The 22,359-nt window shown below is 45.6% G+C and overlaps 1 protein-coding gene across 2 annotated transcripts in view; it reads left to right on the forward strand.

Moving 5' to 3' along the window:
• LOC137427290 (uncharacterized) overlaps positions 1-21,606 on the forward strand; it is a 37,209-nt gene extending 15,603 nt beyond the window's left edge. Inside the window, exons 5-6 of one of the 2 annotated variants that reach the window (XM_078778461.1) lie at positions 12,815-12,994; positions 19,438-21,606. In XM_078778461.1, coding sequence (XP_078634587.1) covers positions 12,815-12,994; positions 19,438-21,494 — 2,237 coding nt within the window. In that variant the 3' untranslated portion in view covers positions 21,495-21,606. The remainder of the gene's footprint in view (positions 1-12,814; positions 12,995-19,437) is intronic. The other variant, XM_078778462.1, reaches the window with a different exon arrangement.
• The last annotated feature ends 753 nt before the right edge of the window (positions 21,607-22,359 follow it).

Consider the following 22,359-nt stretch of genomic DNA (forward strand, 5'->3'; position numbering starts at 1 on the left):
GTCGTAATTTAACTTTTGTTTTTGTTTAAAAAATTTTTGGCTAATGTGCAAAATAAAGAGATACTTCTGGAAAACGTACAGAAGTTTAACACAGTACTGTCCATGAATTGAGTTCGATATCAGTTTACATCACTTTCAAGGATCAATTTATTTGTTTCGAAATGTCAAATGTGGTTTTTGTTTCTTTTAAAGGTCACATTAACAAAATCTAGAATAATTTCAATATAATTCCAATGAACTTTTGGTTCTAAGACATCTTGAAAAGTAAGTTCACCCCCACCAAAAAAATATTCCATATTAAATGCCAAGTCTGTGTGTATATACAGTATATGTATGTATATATATATATATATATATATATATATTGTTACAGACACGACTTTGATGTTAAAGTGGGCCGAGCGGAATGGCCGTCGTGTCCGCACAAATTACCCGACTATACTCGACGTTGACGAAGTCGCGCGATGCTGGCTCAATAAGAAAAAGAAGACACCCGGCTGGATTACAATAACACAATACGACACCAGGGGTTCAGTTCTCAAGACCTCCGGAGGAGGTTATATTAAGGCGGAAGGTTAGATTACAACTACAAGAGGGACAGCATAGAAAGACAAGCACTTAGACACAATCTTATATTATTCCCAACAGACGACAGATAAACGGGACAAAGCTGACTCACACGGGGATTGATGGAAAGGACAGGCGGGTAGCGATGGCTCCAGGTGCACCTGGGCTCAAAGGTCAGAATCGACTCGGTCCGGTCCAGAGATGCGGGGAGGTCGCAGCGCTCGGATGGCGTCTTGTCTGCTCAAGCTGGGGGCGCATCTGACTCAGCGCTCGCAGGTGGCTTTCCTTCTCCAAGCTGGGTGCGCATCTGACGTCACATCCGGCGCGGGGCCGCGTATATCCGGCGGGGAGTGACACGCCCTCGGCTCGTTAGCTCCGCCTCGTGGAATCGGCACGTTGCTTCTCATTGGGTGCGTGCGGGGGGTTTACCAGGCTCCGCCCTTGACGAGGAGCTGACAAGGAGCCCCTTCGTGGTAACCCCGTGGAGCGCATGGTCTATGGCGCTAATCGAGCCGGTGTGAGGACGCATCCTCCCCCGCTCCGCCGCCATCTCCTCTGTTGTTGTTGTAATTGTTGGGGAAGAAGATGGAAGGAGGTATGGGAAAGGTCCTAAACTCACTACTGATGCCATATAATCACATTCTGGTGCAACGAAGAGTCATAATTAATGGAGACGAGGCCTTAACTGACATAGAATAAGAATAACTAGGAAGATGTCCGAAAGTTGTCTACGTGTGGTGCGGTGGACCTGGGCACGACATTTAATGGGGGAATAAGGGGAAGGTCGGCTCTACTGATTGTTATTTACATGCAATGGGACTAGGGAATGGGGGATTGGGGAAAGTTGGGGAGTATTGGAGAAAATAGGGGAATATTTACAAGCGGATATGGAGGCCAAATTCCATATTCGCAACATTGCACCCTTCTCTACCCTCGGGGCGTCCCGACCCGATAAATTTTTACCTACTTTAGTGTGGCACGCAATGTAGTTCCCTCTACTATTAACTCTACCCTGAGTGCGACAGTTTTACAGATATTCACAAATGAGTAAATATGTCCCCCTGCGACGTTGCACCCTTCTCCTCACAGAAACACACCCACAGGATAACCGAATCCGGAAAGAATTCTCAAACTAAACATACAGCCGGTAGGGAGCATTATTTACAAGACTACGCTGCTATTTACACTACGATCCAGGACCTGTTTTTGGAGGAACACATGCAGATGTTATGCATAGAGAGAGCGCGCTTGCCAACATCGATACACCAACCCACGAGTGCTCTGTGGCCGACGGCCTTTAATAACGTGCAGAGCACCCTTTCCCAGCATCAAAAGCACCACCCCACCACCAATCGGTGCAGTCACCATTGTTCATTGGAATAAAAATAAATTCGACAACCCCTAACCCTGCAGGTGTCTCTTGCTCTTCTTGTGGTGCACTTGGTGTTAACTAAAAGTGGTTCACCTGTATGGCATAGGTGCCACGTTGACCCATAGGTCCATCCCCGGGTGGTGCTTGGCCGCAAACGAACTGCGGTCCATTGTGGGTGGCCACAAACATTGCGGTCCATATGGTGTATCGATCCCGGCAGCAAACAGCGAAAGTGCAGGCCCACAACTGCGCAGCCAGCACCTCTCTCTCCTCTCTCTCTACCCCAAAGCCAGATCCTCGGAGGTGGGAGACAAAAGAAGCAGACAAGTGAGTAAGGTGGTAAGGGCGCAAAAGTGCACGCAATGTAAGGTGATGCACACTGGGGGCACATGGGAACCAGGTGAGACAGGTACGTTCCTATCGTACGCCCCCCCCCCCCCCCCACCAGGTAACCTACATGGCTCCTCCCTTACCCCTTACTGTATCCACAAAACACAACACTACCCATAAACATCTACTTTACAAATCAACAAACATCCCTACTGTCTTCCCCGTTCCTCCCATAAACCAAATTCGTCTTCTCTCCCTCCTAACCAATCAAATTTGCCATTTTCAACTCTCATCAAAATTTGCCATCTCCAACTCAACATCATAATTTGCCATCTCCAACTCATCATCAGTCCCTCCTAAGGAGGGAGAGATGGAATCACCCCAATGTCTCATCCACGTCGTGATGCGTCTCACAAATCCACAGCAATCTCATTTCCTGCACACAGAACAAAGAAAACACAGGTGTGGAGTCATCATCATCACCACAGGTAAGTGGCTGCGTATGGTGCGACAGGTTCTTCAATCCTAACTATTTCCTAAATGACTTTAACAACTTTACACCACCCGGGGTCTTCCTCCGGCCAAACCATTGGCCCTCTTACACTATGGGTTCTAAAAACCAATTCCCATTGGCCAAACTGTGGTGCTCTTCAATTTGGGGTCTCACTCCCCCGATTCATCTCCCGGTGCCCTCGTACAATTTCTGGGCTGTGGCGTGTACCTCTCCCAGTGGGTCTACCCACCTGCACCCCTCCACCACTGCAGTTGCCTCCGAGCTTACCTGCTCCTTACCCTAACCTATCTACCTGGGGAAGGCCCTCTGGCGCTCTCCCCACTCCGTGCCCTCTCTGGCACTGGGCTGCCCGATCCACACCCGGGATCCTCAGGCACCCACTCACAACTACCGGCTCCCAGAGCCCACCTGCGGCCTCACCTGGCCGACATCCTCACAGTGGTGGAGTGCCCAACCAACTACACACACTAACAGGCTACACGCCCAGCCATTTCCACAACACTAATGCACCCATCCACAACACCATTCTGCCACCGCACCACAAATGCCAATATCCAACCACAATTTACCTGCACCCTCTACCTAACACTTACACTACCCGCCCCGGGTACTCGTGAAAGGGGTCCACTCTTCCCCCATCCACACCTTCGCACCACGCACACCACTCCATACCACTTACTCCAACTCTCTCCACACACCTGTACTTGCACACCTGTGCTCTCACACCTGGTGCCACCTGCACCCTTCTCTCCCCAAGCGCATTCGCGCTGATCCACACACTCACTACTCATACACTGCTCCACACACCTGTCCAGTTGCACACCTGTGCAATCACACCTGTTCAATTCTCACACACACACGGCATCATCTCAGCTAACTACTCCCTTCTGAAACTTGCGCTTCCCAGTCGTCCCTTTAAACTATTGCGCTCCCTCGTCATTATCATCCATACTAATCTACCTGCGTCCCCACTACAGGTATCAGTCACTAACTAAACTTAACGTCACCTAATGTCATCTTCTCTAGATCCCTACACACAATATCCTAACCCACCCGGGCTAGTTTTCACTGCCATACACCCCATAAGCTATTGCTCCTTTGCCCCCCCATGGGAAGGATGGTGGATTTGCCATCCCACCACATCGGGGGTCTCTCACTACCAATTTTGCACATCAAATTTCAACAAATTAAAAATTTGCCAATCACTACCCATCATCTGCCAATCACTACTGCCAATCCTTTGCCAATCATCAAATTTTGTTTTTCTCTAATTTTGGGTCCAAAACACTAACCTCATCACCCAGTCGACTCACTAATACCTCTCGGTGCGCCAATCCCTGTCCAAAGCCCGGCTTCGTAAAGCCAAGCAATGGATGCTGGTTGTTCTGTGCCAGTGGCTGGCTGCATCCTGCCTTCGGTGCAGGGAAGGAGGTTTACCCGGCCCGAGATCCCACGCACCTTCTCGGCACGGAGCCATCCAATGTCCCGATCTCGACCTGCCGGAATTCCTCAACAAAAAGTGGTCGCCATGACGACTCTTTCTATCGGGCCGCCCGCTCCGCCTAGTGGAGCACGGACGTTCAAAGCGAGGCCCAGCACGGATCGCGCACGGCGGTCCTTTTGAACCCGCCGTGGCTCGGATCCCCGCTGGTTCTCGCGGCACGCGAAGCCCGGCACGCACCGAGGGCCCGCTTCGGCTAAAAGTCGACCTAACCTCTAACCTGTGTAACGTCGATGCTTCACCTGGACGCTTACACCCCGCAGCCCGTTCCTTGCTCACACATCCAGCCGTGCCCATGCTCCTCGTACCTTTCCTTACACACCCAGGTACACTCATTCCACTCACAGCCTTGGTCACACACCTGACCACCGAACACTTTGGCACACATTCGTCGCTCGCACACCTCACCAATACACCTCTTCGCGCCCCCTCCTCGGTCACCTCCTCTGTGACAATCACAGGTGTGCTCTCATTCGCACACCCAACCACGTGCCTCACCACCAACTCCAGCGTGCATTCCCACTCACGCTCTACCATTCCAGGTGTGCATCCTTCCATCCCAGGTGTACATCCTCGCTCACCTGTCACAACTAACTCACGCTCCATGTCACTCTCACTACTTTCACCTCCACTCGTGACAACGCACTCACCCTTACTCTTGACAGCACACTCTTTCCCCATGCACCTGTCCGTCACACACCTTTCTCGCGCACACTCTCCCGTTACACCCTCTGTAACACTCACCACAGGTGGACACTCTTCCTTACTTCTGACAGCGCACTCTTTCCTCATGCACCTGTCGGTCACACACCTTTCTCGCGCACACTCTCCCGTTACACCCTCTGTAACACTCACCACAGGTGGACACTCTTCCTTACTTCTGACAGCGCACTCTTTCCTCATGCACCTGTCCGTCACACACCTTTCTCGCGCACACTCTCCCGTTACACCCTCTGTACCAGCCATACACCTCACTCTTGGCCTCTCACGAACATCCGGGTCTATCTCGACCCCCAAGCTTATTAAATCACCTGGCGCATCATACGCACGACCATATTGGTCACCACTTACACCGGGTCCTCTTTCTCTTCGCTTCTCCTCCATCACCTGCGAATCCCTCATCCGGTTAATGAGCACATCATCACGATCCGAACACAGACTCTGGACCAATTCTTTTACCTCCTCTTTTATCTCTTTCTTATCCTCTCTCCGTCGCTTTTTAATTTCGCTCACCCCTTCTTCCACTTCTTCTAATTTTTGCTTCATCTCCTTCATCTCTTCGTGCGCCCCTTTAAGTTCTTCCTCTAACTCCACTTTATTTTTTTCTATGTGCTCCCGCACCTCCCGCTCTTTAACCTCCATTACCTCTACCACCTTGTCCATTTTCCTCGTCAGGTCCTCATGTACCGTCTGACACTCTTTTTTAATTACCCCTACGTCCTTTTTCATCTCCTTCTGTGTCGATTTTAAACCCTCTATTACCGCTGTGTTCTTCTTTACCTGGTCCCCCAACTCCTTTTGTCCCACTGTCAGTTGTTCTACTCCCAGCGTCAACTCCTCTATACCACCTTGCAATTTTACAGTCCCCTTTCTCACCTCTTTCTCCATGCGCTCCTTACAGTGCCTCACCTCCTCGCGCACTCCTCCGACCTCCTCACTCACTCCTCTTCTGATCTCCTCTCCCATCACTTGCATCTCCTGCCCAGATGCCACCCTCATCTGCTGCATTTCCTCCCTGTGAGCATCCAGTTTGGTTTCTACCCCCATTCTGACCCCCTCTATCTGCTGCTCCATTTGTTTAACTTCCCTTTCCGCTTGGTCCCTCATGTCCCTCAATTTGCCTTCCATACTGTTTTCTAACCCCTCTAACCCATTTTTCACTCCCTCTATCTGATTCTCCTGGGCAGCCATTCTATTTTCTACCCCCTCTAACCCATGTTTCACCTCTTTTATCCCGTTGTCTAACCCCTCAAATTTCTTTTCTAATCCCTCACCGGTACCCCTCATTTGGCCCTCTAATCGCCCACTATCAACCCTCATTTGGCCCTCCAATCGCTCACTATCAACCCTCATTTGGCCCTCCAATCGCTCACCCTGAGCATCCATCCGGTTCCCCAATTGGTTACTCTGCAGTTTGAGGGACGCCTGCATTTGCGCCATAAATTGCTCCATGAGGACCTGCATCTGGGCCATCCCTCCCACTTGTGCAGCGGGTGCGGCCGCCGTAGCTATGTGCGAGGCGCCATTTCGCGCGTCTGCTACCCCCGCTGTTTCGCTCTCCTCATGTCCCTCATGTCCCTCAATTTGGTCCTGGACCGACCCTGCTTCACTCTCCCTAACCGGACCCCAGCCGTCTTGATCCGCCATAGCGCGACTTTCAAAATTCGGGTTTTGTAAAACAAAACGAATTTCGGCCGCTCCAAATTTTGACCAAATTTTTTTTTCCTCTATTCGTTTTTTTTTTCAAAATTTGGTCGGGCCTCGAATCTCACTCCCGACACCAATTGTTACAGACACGACTTTGATGTTAAAGTGGGCCGAGCGGAATGGCCGTCGTGTCCGCACAAATTACCCGACTATACTCGACGTTGACGAAGTCGCGCGATGCTGGCTCAATAAGAAAAAGAAGACACCCGGCTGGATTACAATAACACAATACGACACCAGGGGTTCAGTTCTCAAGACCTCCGGAGGAGGTTATATTAAGGCGGAAGGTTAGATTACAACTACAAGAGGGACAGCATAGAAAGACAAGCACTTAGACACAATCTTATATTATTCCCAACAGACGACAGATAAACGGGACAAAGCTGACTCACACGGGGATTGATGGAAAGGACAGGCGGGTAGCGATGGCTCCAGGTGCACCTGGGCTCAAAGGTCAGAATCGACTCGGTCCGGTCCAGAGATGCGGGGAGGTCGCAGCGCTCGGATGGCGTCTTGTCTGCTCAAGCTGGGGGCGCATCTGACTCAGCGCTCGCAGGTGGCTTTCCTTCTCCAAGCTGGGTGCGCATCTGACGTCACATCCGGCGCGGGGCCGCGTATATCCGGCGGGGAGTGACACGCCCTCGGCTCGTTAGCTCCGCCTCGTGGAATCGGCACGTTGCTTCTCATTGGGTGCGTGCGGGGGGTTTACCAGGCTCCGCCCTTGACGAGGAGCTGACAAGGAGCCCCTTCGTGGTAACCCCGTGGAGCGCATGGTCTATGGCGCTAATCGAGCCGGTGTGAGGACGCATCCTCCCCCGCTCCGCCGCCATCTCCTCTGTTGTTGTTGTAATTGTTGGGGAAGAAGATGGAAGGAGGTATGGGAAAGGTCCTAAACTCACTACTGATGCCATATAATCACATTCTGGTGCAACGAAGAGTCATAATTAATGGAGACGAGGCCTTAACTGACATAGAATAAGAATAACTAGGAAGATGTCCGAAAGTTGTCTACGTGTGGTGCGGTGGACCTGGGCACGACATTTAATGGGGGAATAAGGGGAAGGTCGGCTCTACTGATTGTTATTTACATGCAATGGGACTAGGGAATGGGGGATTGGGGAAAGTTGGGGAGTATTGGAGAAAATAGGGGAATATTTACAAGCGGATATGGAGGCCAAATTCCATATTCGCAACAATATATATATATATATATATATATATATATATATATATATATATATATATATACAGTGAAACCTTGACTTACGAGTTTAATTCGTTCTGTGACCGAGCTCGTAACTCAATTTGCTCGTTTCTCAAATTAAATTTCCCCATTAAAATGCATTGAAATGCTATTAATCCGTTCCAGCCCGCCAAAAACCACACCAATTTTTTTTGTTACGTGTTTTTAAATAAGAAAAATGTACTTTATAAATAACAAATAATGTATAAACAAGCACGACCTCGTATATACTGTACGTAATAACTAATAAGCGGCGTTACGCGCGCTGCTTGTAAACAAGGAGGAAGCGGACAACGCGGTAATTTGTAAGAGTCTTTATTCAAGAGCTCACTGTAACACTGGCGCGCTCCGGGCTGCGCGCCCGGTGTATATGCTGAGGCCACGCCTACCCTTCGGCGTGGCCCCCGCCCACTTGGTGCGCGGAATGATGTCACCACGCCAGTGAGCTTCCGTGTCCGCCACAATGTAAAGAAATAAACTGGTTTTATTAAGTGTATTTACCTTGAAGATCAGACGAAGATGCTGGCGGAGGTGGAGGAGATAACTTTTGCCTTTTTCGCCACACTTTCCTCGCTTTCACTTGCAGGGCGTTTCAATAAAAACCTGTCCAACGAGGTTTGTTTCTTCCTCCCTTTCAAAATGTTTCGATCGTACTGCTACGATCGTACTGCCTCGCCAAGTCGACAACACGCACACCTCGCTCATGTTTTTCGACGATTGCGTGTTTTATATCCAAGCACATCATCCTCTTCTTCTTCTCAGTACTGCCCTTAGCACTCAATTTCTTAGGACCCATGGTTAAAACTAAGAAATTTTCCAAAATAACCAAAATGCGAAAACAAAGCAGCAGCTATATACGGCAGAGATGCTTGCACGGCAAGATAACCACGTGACCGGAACCCACCTGGTGGCGGGTGGCGTAAGCTCGTAACTCAGATCTCGGCTCGCATCTCAAAGCAATAAACCGCCCGAGCGACGGCTCGTATCTCGGAAAACTCGTAAGTTGGTGCACTCGTAAGTCAAGGTTTCACTGTATATATATATATATATATATATATATATATATATATATATATATATATATATATATATATATATATATATATATATATATATATATATATGTATGTATATATATATATATACGATTTCAGCGATCGACCGGGATTCGAACCCAGGATCCTAAGCCGGCACCCAAACCGCTAAGCCACACCAGGGATAGTGTGTGTGTGTGTGTGTGTGTGTGTGTGTGTGTGTGTGTGTGTGTGTGTGTGTGTGTGTGTGTGTGCGTGCGTACACACACACAGATTATCCCTGGTGTGGCTTAGCGGTTTGGGTGCCGGCTTAGGATCCTAGGATCCTGGGTTCGAATCCCGGTCGATCGCTGAATTAACGCCAGGGGGGTTGACTCAGCCTGTCATCCTTCCGAGGTCGGCAAATTGAGTACCAGCTTGCTGGGTTGAATGATCCCGGTGTGTACCCCGGTTTGGAATAGGTACACCGTATCCCTGCGCATCCTAAGAGGCGACCAAGGGTTGGCGTCAGGAAGGGCATCCGGCCATAAAAACATTGCCTCAAACAGGGAACCATGATTGTCATGGGGCCCGCAAGGCTAACCCCCGCTCTAGCGGGGAAAATGGCCTTAAAACGATCATTCATAAAACTATCATTCATACACAGATTGAACCCCCTAACTTGATTTGGAAGCAAAGCACAGATTGAGTCTCACCCCAGCAATTGCTGCACAACCTGTTAGCAACAAGTGTCGCCTGCCATGCTGACACATTGTCTCTGCCCTGCTCAACAACAATTAGGAGGTTTGCAGTCAGGAACATTAAATTTAACTGAGGAAGCACACTAATCTTATTACATGATGCTGACGTCATCTATCTATAATTCCAGTAATCTCTGTGTGTCTGTGTGTCTGTGTGTTTGTGTGTTTGTCTGTGACCGCTGTTTCTCGACAACCACGGGTCCGATATACTTGAAACTTGCCAGGTATATTGCTGGGGACCCGAGGATGTGCCTTTTCAAGGTTTCATATTAATCGGACAAGTAGTTACCAAGCTATGTCCAAAAAACGATTCAACCAATCAGAGAGCAGCGAGCTATCACGTGTGCCGAACGTGCCGAACAGACTCTGCCTCGGACGGCACATTTGAGAGCGTATTCATTTATTTCACGTTGGCAAACTATGTTGGCGCTATGTTGGCGTTAAACTATGTTTTAAAACTAATTAAAACTAATTTGCGATTCATCGTAACTGCGATATGCGACCTTCCGGACAGTCAAATGAGGACGTCACTTCCGGACTTACGGATAGTCATAGTGACGACGTACTGATGCTGAACGTGGCGAGCAGACGCTGTAAGGTACGATCGATTGTAGTACACGTTTATAATAACTCTGCCGATACAGGCCCGATTAACTGCAGCGCCATCCGAGCTGCGGCGTCGGGACGATACATTCATTGTACGGTCACATCACGCACTTACGGGCACGCCCATGGGCCCATGGGACCACTGCATGCATGGGCGAAGACATTTTTTTTTTTTTTTTGGCAAGGAACGGGCACCCACGTACGGGCACGTCCTAGTGCATATAAATTATACCAACACATCACCTCCAAACTAGGAGGCATCAATGTGGTACTCAAGTCTTTGCAGACTGAGATTAAAGTTCTATGGTCACAAATAAACAAAGGCAGAGATGTCGATCTAGATTTCACCCTTATTATGAGCTCAGCAGGAAAAAAATAAAATAAAACAAATTGTTTTTGGATATTGATACATATTTCAAGTTTTTATGCTACAGATATCATTGAAATCAAATGTACAGAGAATTAGTTATGAATTTTGACATGGTTTCCATCATATTCAACCAATGTGTGCCACCTTTCACACCACTCCAAAACTACTTTCTATGGCATTCCAACTGTCATTTCTCCAAAAGCTGCTTGAATCCGCTCTTTCGGGTTGTGAATGTTCGCTGGTTAATTTGCATAAAATTTGTATCATATAAAACTTGGAAATATGTATCAATATCATGTAAAAATTTTGTTTGATTTTGTTTCTTAGCAATATAATTATAGGGGTTCAAAACTGTGGATAGATAAATAGCCCACCCTGTATTTTGAATTTTATTATTTCTTCAATAAGATTTATTTGATATTTTTCACATTAATTATGTTTCCCATTTAAATACCAGTGTTGTGATCTTCTCCACTCCTTGGTTTGGTTTTTACTTTGTTCTTATATCAAAGACATTTATTGAGGACAATAATATAAGAAAAGTAAAATAAATAATACCTCTGTTTCCCTGCCACATCAACAGAATTTACTTGCTGTTATGTGGCTATGTCTGGCTGAGGGAAGGAAGTTTCTTAGTGACGTAAAAAGCACAAAGTTCTGGGAAAAAGCCAATACAATCAAAAAAAGGAAGTGATGTTATCCTTTGTTACGGATCCGTCACTTCCACCTTTGTTGTTATTTTATACTTGTAGAATATTTTTTAGTTTCAGGTAATATTGTTGTTAAGATTTTTTGTGTGAAATGAAAATGACTTTAGTAAAAGGTGAAAAGAAATGTTTGTGAAGGAAAAAGGAAGACACGCCAAAGGAACCGGAAGAGAGAGGAGGAGAGATACAGCTGTGAGTCACATTGAGGCTGCGAGCGGACTTTTTTTGATATTGGCCGCGAATGAGTTGAGGCTTCCCGTGACAGGGATTGCCCGCGACATCGTCCTATATTGCGATTGCAATTAAACCTGCGTCTCAGATTTTATTACCAAGCGAGAGTTATTGTTGGAGAAAAATCAAGCGCCTCCATTACAGGCTGATACGCTAATTTTGTCCTCGAAGAGACTGTCTACTTGGTGCATCTTATTTTGTCGTTGGGATTCCCATATCGACCTCACCGTGTGGAGCGTTGGTTTTCATATCGGCTCAATTCCCATATCGACCTCTCACCTCGTAACTCCTCGTTCGTAGTCTCGCCGATACCTGCCTGTTCTCGTCGTTCTGCACAACTTCAACCAGCGTGGGGATCCGTGCTCAGACTTTGGGGAGCGTTGCATTACACTCACGTTTGGCGTATCGTGAGTTTATTGCTTTGAGAGCATTGGGGAATGATGGTGCCATCATATGTATTGTTCATTTGATGCAAGTGATATTTTCATTGTACTTTCTTTAATAGTGTTATTATTGTGCATGTGAGAGTTCTTAATACAATTACTTGTTTTGTTCTACAATTGCCTTGGTATGGTTTTACCATGGTTTATTAGAACACTCAATATAATAAATTTTTTCTGCCGTGTTCCCTCTCGAGACTCTGAGGTGCACCGTAACCGGGGTCTGGAGAGGTAATACGTAACACTTTGTTTAATAGTCATATGATTATATAGTCGGATTGACGTTCCTATGTATTCAATACCCAACCTAGAAATGTTCTATCCTATGAAGTTTTTTTTGTTGTTGATTTGTACTCATATGGGGTCCTCAAACAAATTCCATTTGGTTGCCCTTACGAGATCCTTGGGCAACCTTCGTAATTTGCATAAATCAAAGATGCGTCCAAAAATACCTGGGTCGCAGGGGTCAAAATTGTCATACAGACTTCAAATTACGCTCAAATGAAGGGGAATTTTATGCGGATTCATATTCTAACCAACTCTGACATGAATTGATTCAAATTTCTTCCTAATGGGAATACCCTACCCGCAAAGTCAGCCCACAAGATGGCGCATTAGTAAGAGTGGTATGTAATGAAAAGTGTGTAATCTGGTGAAAAGTGTGTATCTGGTGTGGAATGAAAAGTGTCAATTCCACGTTCTAATTTTTAATTCAGTCTTTCTCTGCGGCAGTAGAGTTCGAGATGGCTGATTCAGCTGTTGATGATGGGAAGTGCCTCGTCCCAACCAGCAGCAGGTCTGGACCACTACAAACATTCAAGCTGCGAGGAGTCAAGAAAGTGATTCATTTGGCAACAGAGCGGGATGACGATAAGACCCGTAATAGAATGCAGGCTATCTTGGATTCTCAAGGTGAGCAAGCATCAGTAGTGCTTCATAAAAACTGTTATTGTTCATACACCTCGAAGGACCATGTCAGAAAGGTTGCTAAGAGAAACAAGGATGACAGCGATGAACCACCAGTGGTCAAAATTAGAAGGTCACAAGTGAAAAAATTTGCTTTCAAAACGCAAAGCTTGTTTTGTGCTGAAGTTTGTAAACCTGTAGATCCTAAACATCCTGAGAGGTGGGACAAGGTAGTACAGTGTGAAAGAAAGGGTGTCGCAAATGCTCCACCTTCAATGGTGTGCATGATTTAGCTGCAGCTGAGGCACAGTATCATCTTTGCTGCTATGATGAGTTCACAAGAAAATCCCTGTGTGTGCTGGCCAGACCTCGATGATTGATGATGAAGCTATGAAATTCCTTGTTGAGATGTTTGCTAATCGAAAGCTGTGTACTTGGACATCCATTGAACTAAATGATAAGTATGTGAGTTATGGTGGTCAGTTGACGCGTAAGCAAATGTTTACCAGGCTGGTTACGCATTTGGGTGATGATGCCGTGGTTCTTTGTATAGAGGGTTGTGCATCCATTGTTGGATTCAGAGAGCTTGCAGGTGAAATCTGTAAGATTGTCAAAGTGGATACTATGGATGAGGAGAAAGAGGATGCTTTGGTGAGAAAGATCACAACCGAGGTACGTGGCATTCCAATCAACAACAACAACTTTGATCTTGGTGATTTCACCCAAAGCAACAGACAAGTGCTGCACTGATTAGGTTTGTCTCAGAGCTCATCTCAAAAGGTGAAATCACAAAAGCGTCACTGAGCCTGTCACAATCCATACAATCCCACATTACCAATGAACGTAACCAAACAATGCTTGAGTTGGGTGTCAAACTACACCTAAAATTTGGTAGCAGTGATCTCATTCGGATCTTATATGAGCATGGGTGCATTGTGTCATATTACAAGGTGCTGCGGTTCCGGAAGTCGGCGGCGAAGTATGTCGGTGACAATGCTGCCACGCTGCATCGGATGACGGGGCTCTGTCGGACAGTCGGAATCGTATTTGGCTGGTATGACAACTTCGACTTGCTGGTGTCAACTCCAAATGGTCGCCGTGAGACCCACGCCATGGCAACAGAGTTTCAGAGGCAACCAGCTGGGATCATCGAGGCCGGCAGTGCTCAGCCTGGCATCATACTCTCATAATGCCTCGCCTCGCTTTAAAGCAGGCCAAGTCTGTGGGACATAACAGGCCCGTACCACTTATGCACTATACTATACTGGCCCTAAGAAGGTGAAGCCCCCTGCAGTGCCCACTGGCAAGACCACCGGGATCAGCTACACCGAGGCTAGTGGTCGACAGGCCAGTCTGGTGGCTGCCCAACAGAAGGACGCACAGTGGCTCAACAGCCTGAGCCAGGGGCAAGATGCTATGGAGTGGAATGGATTCAACAATCGGCTAGCCAGGAGCTAGGGCACACTCAAACCTGCGAGCACCTATATGTTCGGTCCATTGATTGACGCGCCACTCTCGCACCCGGACACCATCCTCACAACACTCACGGACATGCAGAGGTCACTGCTTGACATGGGGATGACATGACACACGTTCATCTTTCCATTGACATGCAGTTGTTTGTAGTAACCAAACAGGTGTGCTGGTACCAGTCCGTGCAGTTCCAGAACGTAATCGCCCATCCTGGTGGGATGCATATTGTACAGTCGTTCATTGGCTGCATCGCGAAGCTGATGAAAGGTTCAGCGTTGGATGTATATGTGTCCGCAGCATATGGGGATCTGACAGGTATCTTCAATGGGAAGTCCTGGGTGAAAGCCATGTGGTCCTTTCGGGGCGTATCAGCGGCGCTCTTGAAGCGGTTTTTATCATCAGGGCCAAAGACCTTTTAGCAGATAGAGAAGTATCTGGACACTGCTCGCCTCCATCCTACTGGCCAGCACTGGGTGGACAACTTCCTTCTCCCCACACTCCTTGTCCATCGGTTTGAGCATGCAGAGAGAGAGAGAGAGGGTGACTTCTGGCAAAGCAGCTACCCATGGAGCGCATGCTGAAGTACTTCTTCCTCGCTGGTCATGTACAGTACGCCCGCTATCTCACCCAGTACCTGCTGGAGATGCGTGCGCTCCCTGCTGAGGCCAAAACAGGCCTTGTGTCCGGCGCTTTTGTCTGTCGGCACCATGAAGGATACTGGAACACTGTCTCTGGTGACCAGTTTGGTGAGTAAACTGCCATCCAAATCGGCAAGGGAGCTCTCAAAGGCATGACTCTGTCTGCCGAGCTTGTTTGTGAGTGGATTGACGCCTTCCCCATGACCGTGCATGTGTCAGACCACGTGGACGACATCTACTCTGCTGATCCACCAGATCAGTCTGCGCAGAAACAGCACAAGGAGGAGTTGAAGCACCGGCGTGTCTTTGATGCGGAGGATCGGGGTCTCATTGATGTGGAGGTGGAGAAGTACACTCACCCACTGGAAGATCACCACCCTCATCTGTACAATCCCGTCACCGGCCAAGTTGCCCCTGCTGAAGTGAATGTGGCTGATTCGATTGTGATTGGAGAAAAGATGAAGAGCAAGTACAGCGCCAGTCTCCCTGATGGGTTCTACGACCCTATCAGTAGCCCCATCAAGACGATGGATGAAGGCCGTGAAGAGGTTGAGGATGGTCTGGCTGATCCTGATTACCTGGTTGATGAGTGGGAGAACGACAAAGGTGAAGATTATTAGGCGATATCAGTAGTATTCATGCAGCATCTTTAGTACCTGTAGGTAGTATCTTGTACCTATAGTATATATACCAATCCTTGTAACATCCATATACATTAACATCCATAAAATTTAATCTTTAATTTACAGTGTGTAAAATGTTAGGATGTGTTGAAAGACTTGTACATGAATAAATACTAAAATATTATTTAGTTGAAGCTTTCATTGACCTGTACTCCCAAAATTATTGGGACATGTGTAGGCCATCTTGAAATATGAGCAAATTATCCATGTAATGACTAAAATAATGTGATTTGTCCTCTGAGAGTCCAAAACGTGACCGTGTCATACCTTGTCCTTTGATCTTGACCTGATCTTCACCTTGAACTGAAAAAATAACATCGGTAATGGATTCTACACCTCCCAAAACCCCTTAAAAGAGGTATTATACATCATTCTAGGACAAACGGTTCCAAAGTTAAATTTGCAATATGGCCACCAGAGGCCGTCTCGGATTTATGGAATTTACCAGAGTTGCCGAAAGATGAAGTTTGGGCAACCAAGCTGAATTTGCTGTAGGAACCCATGGGAGTACAAATCCATTTAAAAAAACTTCGTAGGATAGAACATTTCTAGGTTCATGAAATGACCAATGGACTAATAGGGGTTCTGAATTATCAAGTGAATTGACCTGAATGGAATGGTCTTTATGCTGCAAGGAGTGAAGCGAACTGAATAAACAAAGTCAGTGGTTAATTAACCATTTTTGCCCAAAACGGTAATTTTTTATTTTATATCGTTTGGGCAACCAAACGATTCTATTCGTAGGATAGAACAATCATGGAGATTTATTAACTTACTAGCCGAAACCCGTGGAACATCCACGGAAGGGAGGATGTGGTGTATGGATAGAGTGTACCATTATGGATGGCATAGGGGATTTGCTTGTCCGAGTAAGAGTTAGGAAGAAAGATGAGAATGAAGAGTGCGTATATGAACAACGATCGCCGACACCGGCACAAATGCATGCTCTGGATTGTCCACTCAGTGGACGGCTTGCTTTCGCCTTCGCCTGTCCAATCGGCGGACGGCTTGCCTCGCCTTCGCCCAGCAGACGCCAATACGATGGTGTCGTAAGATGGCGTCGTATCGGCAGTTAATCGGATGCTTTTGGGCCCCAACGTCGGCTAATTCAGATTTTTTGAGTATGGCTGTACGTGATAAACAAAGAGCGCGGTTCGTAGATCGTAAATCCATTAGTGCCGTGGGCATCGGGTCACTGGGTGCGGCGTAAAAGGGATAACAAAGTCGAGTCCTTATGCTATTATTATATAGACGAGCCGAAACCCATGGAACATCCACGGAAGGGAGGATGTGGTGTATGGATAGAGTGTACCATTATGGATGGCATAGGGGAGCGCTCATGGGATCTTCTTCTTCCGTTAAGCTCCAATTTTTTCTCTTTAAGTTAAGTCCAATCAGTCCTCTCTGCTCGAAGTGCTCAGGCCATGCCTTCCCGCTCTCATACTTTTATTGCCGTTCGGTGTAGAAAGGGATTGACATATCGTTCGTCTGTTTCAGCTCGTTATCTTTAAGCTTCCTTACGTCTCGCCACCTGCTACACCTCTCTGAGTTACGAGGATTTATGCAACGCACCCCGAGTATCGCAACGTCACTCCATTTAACTTTATTAAAATGACGATAAAGACGTTTCCTTATATATCCTAATTTAAAATGTTCAAGGGAATAAAAAGACCATTTGGTTCACACCACCCATGTTCACACCACTCGACTGTCCAATCAGCGGACGGCTCGCTTCGCCTTCACCAAGCAGACGCCAATACGATGGCGTCGTAAGATGGCATCGTATCGGCAGTTAATCGGATGCTTTTGGGCCCCAACGTCGGCTAATTCAGATTTTTCGAGTATGTCTGTACGTGATAAACAAAGAGCGCGGTTCGTAGATCGTAAATCCATTAGTGCCGTGGGCATCGGGTCACTGGGTGCGGCGTAAAAGGGATAACAAAGTCGAGTCCTTACGGTATTATTATATAGATGTGGATAATAAACAAAATGTGAAAGTGGACAATATACCCTAAATTTGGGAATTGTTCTACGTTTTGATACTTTTTAATTAATCTGTTATAAATCGTTTAAATAAAATGTCCTAAAAACTGGTTTTAACTGTTTTTGAATTTTGATTTTTTTTTTTTTGAAATTTGATTTTTTGAAACGTTTTGAATTTTTTGAAATTTTGAATTTTGAAAAATTTTGATTTTTTTTTTTTTTTTACTGTTTTAAATGTTTTTGAAACTGGTGAATTTTGTGGACAATGTGCCTCTAAAGGGGGAATTGGTAAATACATTTGTAAATAAATCAGGAATCATTCATAACCCCCATGATCATACTACTAGCGATGCCTTCATGTACAGATTGTGCACCATAAGTGAAACGTTCAAACTCACTTTTGAGTGCATTCTCAGTATGCATTGCTGAAAAAGCTTGATTTTTATTAGGGTAGCACAAACTTCTATTCAAACTGTGCAATTTGTCTTTACATGTTCACTGGTGTATGATTGTCGGTCAATCTATGAAGGTTGTATGCCAAAAATAAAATGCTGTAGATATTTTATCATGTACATTACTTTTGTTTCTTTTGCCCTTTTGCACATAAATCGAGCTTTTACGTGAACCCAATTTAAATGGAAATACTGAATCTTGAAAAAAATTGAGGTTAATTTTAATTTTATTTAAGGTAGTAGGTTGTAGACAGCAACCACCCAGGGTAGTACTACCGTCCGAGCTTAGGAGCGTTAAAGTGATGCCCGGAACCATCTTACACTCTCCGTGTCAGGATTGCTGGTCTTACTTTCTGTCTCACTCAAACTATAACAACTGGGCTAGCTTCAACCTCTCTTTCTTACAAACAAACATCATACACTTTTCATCATACACTTTTTTTCTTTCTTTTTTTGTATACAAGATCGAGGCTCATGTAAGAGCTAACATTAATGACAAAAAATACAAACGGACACATAAGACATATAATAAAGGGAGCGGAAGACAAGATTTGGAGAGAGAGGGAAGCACACAAGTACATCATTTGAGAGCAGGGACATCGGGAGATCTGTGGGAGGGAGAGGGCTTGGTAGGAGGAGGCGTGGGAAGTGGGTGGGTGGGTGGTGGGAGAGGTATAAAATACATGGGCAGTACTAGAACTTCCAGGAAAGAAGTCGGTATTTCAGGAAAGTGGATCTGGGGTGAATTAACGGGGGTAGAAAAGATCAAGGCTTTGGATGGGGGAAGATAAGAGATGGTGGTGAACAGCTGTTTTAAAGACCTGGAGGGAGGAGTGGCCTTTCTTCCTCATTTTCACTCCTCACCTTTACATTCTCTCTTTTATTTCTCTTTATACAGTTAATTTTATTTTAGGCCTGGCCTAGATGAGGTCCACGAATGGAGCCTTCAACTTAAAAATATAAAAAATAACTAGTTAAAGGTGAAATGGTAAGTTCAGTCGTGCTGACTGACTCAGGAACTGACCATAATCTCTAAGAAGGTCGGAAATTCTGCCATCTATTTGAATCATTCATATTTGGCTTAACAAACACAAGGTTAATGTGACAGACAATTACAGACATCTGGCCTGATATTTCATGACATTCTAAGTTGTAACACTTGCTAATTCATCACAGCAAGAGTTGATTACCGATGCTTTTTTTGTGAATTTTCTTTGCAGAGAAACAAGTGAAATTGGTTTCTTGCTCCAACTGTTCCGAGTCGTTCTACAAGGAAGTTAATTTCGACCAGCACGTGACACACACTACTTGCCAGGACGTTGCCAATTTTACCAGTTTGCTTAACATCTTCAATTGCAGGAGTTGTACAAAGATGGTGAAGGAGATCCAAAACACGGAGAAGCCTTACAAATGTTCAGTGTGCCATAAAGCTTTTGATTGCAGAAAAACATTGAAACGGCATCAGAGCATTCAGGCAGGGGACAAGGCCTACAAGTGCTCTCAGTGCTGCAAGGCCTTTGACGAGTCATCCCATCTATATCGCCATCAAAAAGTACATTTGCGAGAAAAGCGATTCAAATGTTTTGTGTGTAGTAAAGCTTTCACTCGTTCATCACATTTGTGTCAACATCAAAAAATACATGTGGGAGAGAAGGCCTTCACATGTTCTGTGTGTCGTAAGACTTTTACTGACGGAGCAAAGTTTAGAAGCCATCGGAATATTCAAACGGACGAAAAGTCCTTCAAGTGCTCTTTGTGCTGCAAGGTTTTTGGCCATTTATCAGATCTGTATTGCCATCAAAAAACACACACTGGAGATGAGAAGCCATACAAGTGTTCTGTCTGCAGCAAAGCTTTTACTTGCTCTTCACATTTATATCGACATAAAAAAACACATACTGGAGAGAAGCCCTACAAGTGTTCGGTGTGCAGCAAAGCATTTTCCTTATTATCGTATTTAAATTTACATCAAAATATCCATACAGGAGAAAAGCCATACAAGTGTTTGGTGTGCAGCAAAGCCTTTGCTTTGTTTTCCTATTTGCATCTCCATAAAAGAATCCATACTGGAGAAAAACCATACAAATGTTCTTTATGCAGCATGGCGTTTGGTCATTCATCACATTTATGTCAACATCAAAAAGTTCACACAAGAGAGAAGCCCTACAAGTGTACTGTGTGTCTTCTGGCTTTTCCCTACAAAACAACATTCAAAAGGCATCAAAGAATACACACAGAAGAAAAGCCCTACAACTGTTCTTTGTGTCATAAAGGGTTTGCTGACAGGGCAACATTAAGGAGCCACCTGAGAACGCACAAGGATGACATGGCGGAAGAAGTGCTGTCTGCCCCAAAAACACAACCCAAACTCCAGATAAAAAAGAAATGTGTAAAAGCGGTGAGCTGGAGTATAGAGGATAAGGAAACCATCCTATATTGTCAAATGTATTCTGCACTTGAGGCATGGGGGACACGCGGAAAAGGAAAACGTTTCGAGGATCAACTAAAAAAGTCCAACATATCTTCAAAAGTGGATAAAGTGTCACTTAATAAGATCTACTCAGTAGCATCTGTGGTCCACAAATACCTATCAAAGGACAGAATATGGGAAATAACTGAGCAAGCCAGACGACAAGCAGCTAAAGACCATATAGAAATGAGCCCAGCACAACTGCTTGAACAAAAGAAGAACAACTGGTCAAAAGAAGAAAAATGGACTATGTTGTGGGCTAGGGAATACGCCAGACAAAAGTGCATGAGACCAGAAACTGCAAACATTTGGGAGAAGCTATTTCGAAAACACTGCCGGTACAAAGACCATGTTGGAATACAAACCCTAAAATCTATGAAAGCAGCAATAAACCAACAGAAAACATTCACAGATAAAGAAAATAAAATAATTGAAGAGCAAGTTAAAGAAGCAATAAGAATTGAATGGTCACCAACACATGGAGCATTTCCACCAATGCCACAATGGATGGATTTTAGTTGCACTTGGCATGAAAGTCCCACTATACAGACTTTTGTTGAGGAGAAGCCATCAGCAGACCTTGGTGGACCTACACTACCGATGGAAGGACAGAATGCGAGTGGGGTCACAGAAGAGGGGCTAGTACACAGGGCTTTTCGGAGAGCAGTAAGACATAAGGACTCAGCCCTGGTACCAGAAAGGAGTAGTCTCGCACAAGAGGGCATGAGTTTGACATTGGAGGGCCAACAGCTGTACCATAAAAAGGAAGTGAAAAATGGTGCAGACCAGATCAAAAAGCTAACCTAAGACTGGCTAACCCAGACCTGGCAGTACGAGCACAGACAGATATGGCAGAGGCAAGAGCTGTGAGTGATAGTGGGGAGAAATACGGGGGAGGGCAGGAGAAGAGCAAAAGTGAGGAAGAAAACGAGGGTGATGATGTACATTGTAGTCTGGATGAAGTTGGCCAAGAAAATAGAGATGAAATCGAGGCCATTCAGGGAAAGTCCACGTGTCTGTCGAATATAACTCAATGAACGGACCAAGGAACTTGTCAGACCAAACAGAGCACTCAGAAAAACAATATGGTGTTCATAGAATACTTACCCCGCACAGTCAACTTGGTGCGAGCCAACTCTTCTGTTTTTGAAGGGTTTTTTTTTATTTGATCCAATATGGTTGCCAGACACGTAAGCGATTATATCAAAATTTACAATATCTAATATAATTGTTGTGCAGGTCACGCTCAATAAATTTCAAACTGATCAGACTAAGCATTGTCCCTGTCAAACTATGACGTCATGATTAAGGCACCAGTGACATCATTGTTAACACTTATTCCCCGTGCAGAGTTTGTTTTTTTTACAATGAGCTAAATTTCGTTTTTTTCCCATGGAGCAGTTTCAAAGATGTAGAGGTGCAACGTTTTTCGGTTATTCCAAGATAGCACCTGTACCACGTGACCAATGACGTCATAATTATCATTAAAAATTATACAGGAGGAGGCACTCCTATGGTGAAAATTTCAAGTCAATTGGACCAACGGTTGCAGAGAAAAAAAAATTATATTGATCTGATCAAGTGTTGTACTTGTCGAATTATGACGTCATAATGAAGGCACCGATGACATCATTAACATCTTGTGACGTTTGGGGGTTAGGTGAAAATACCG

This window comes from Myxine glutinosa, chromosome 5, assembly GCF_964187855.1.
Source record: "Myxine glutinosa chromosome 5, kmMyxGlut1.1, whole genome shotgun sequence".
NCBI lineage: Eukaryota > Metazoa > Chordata > Myxini > Myxiniformes > Myxinidae > Myxine > Myxine glutinosa.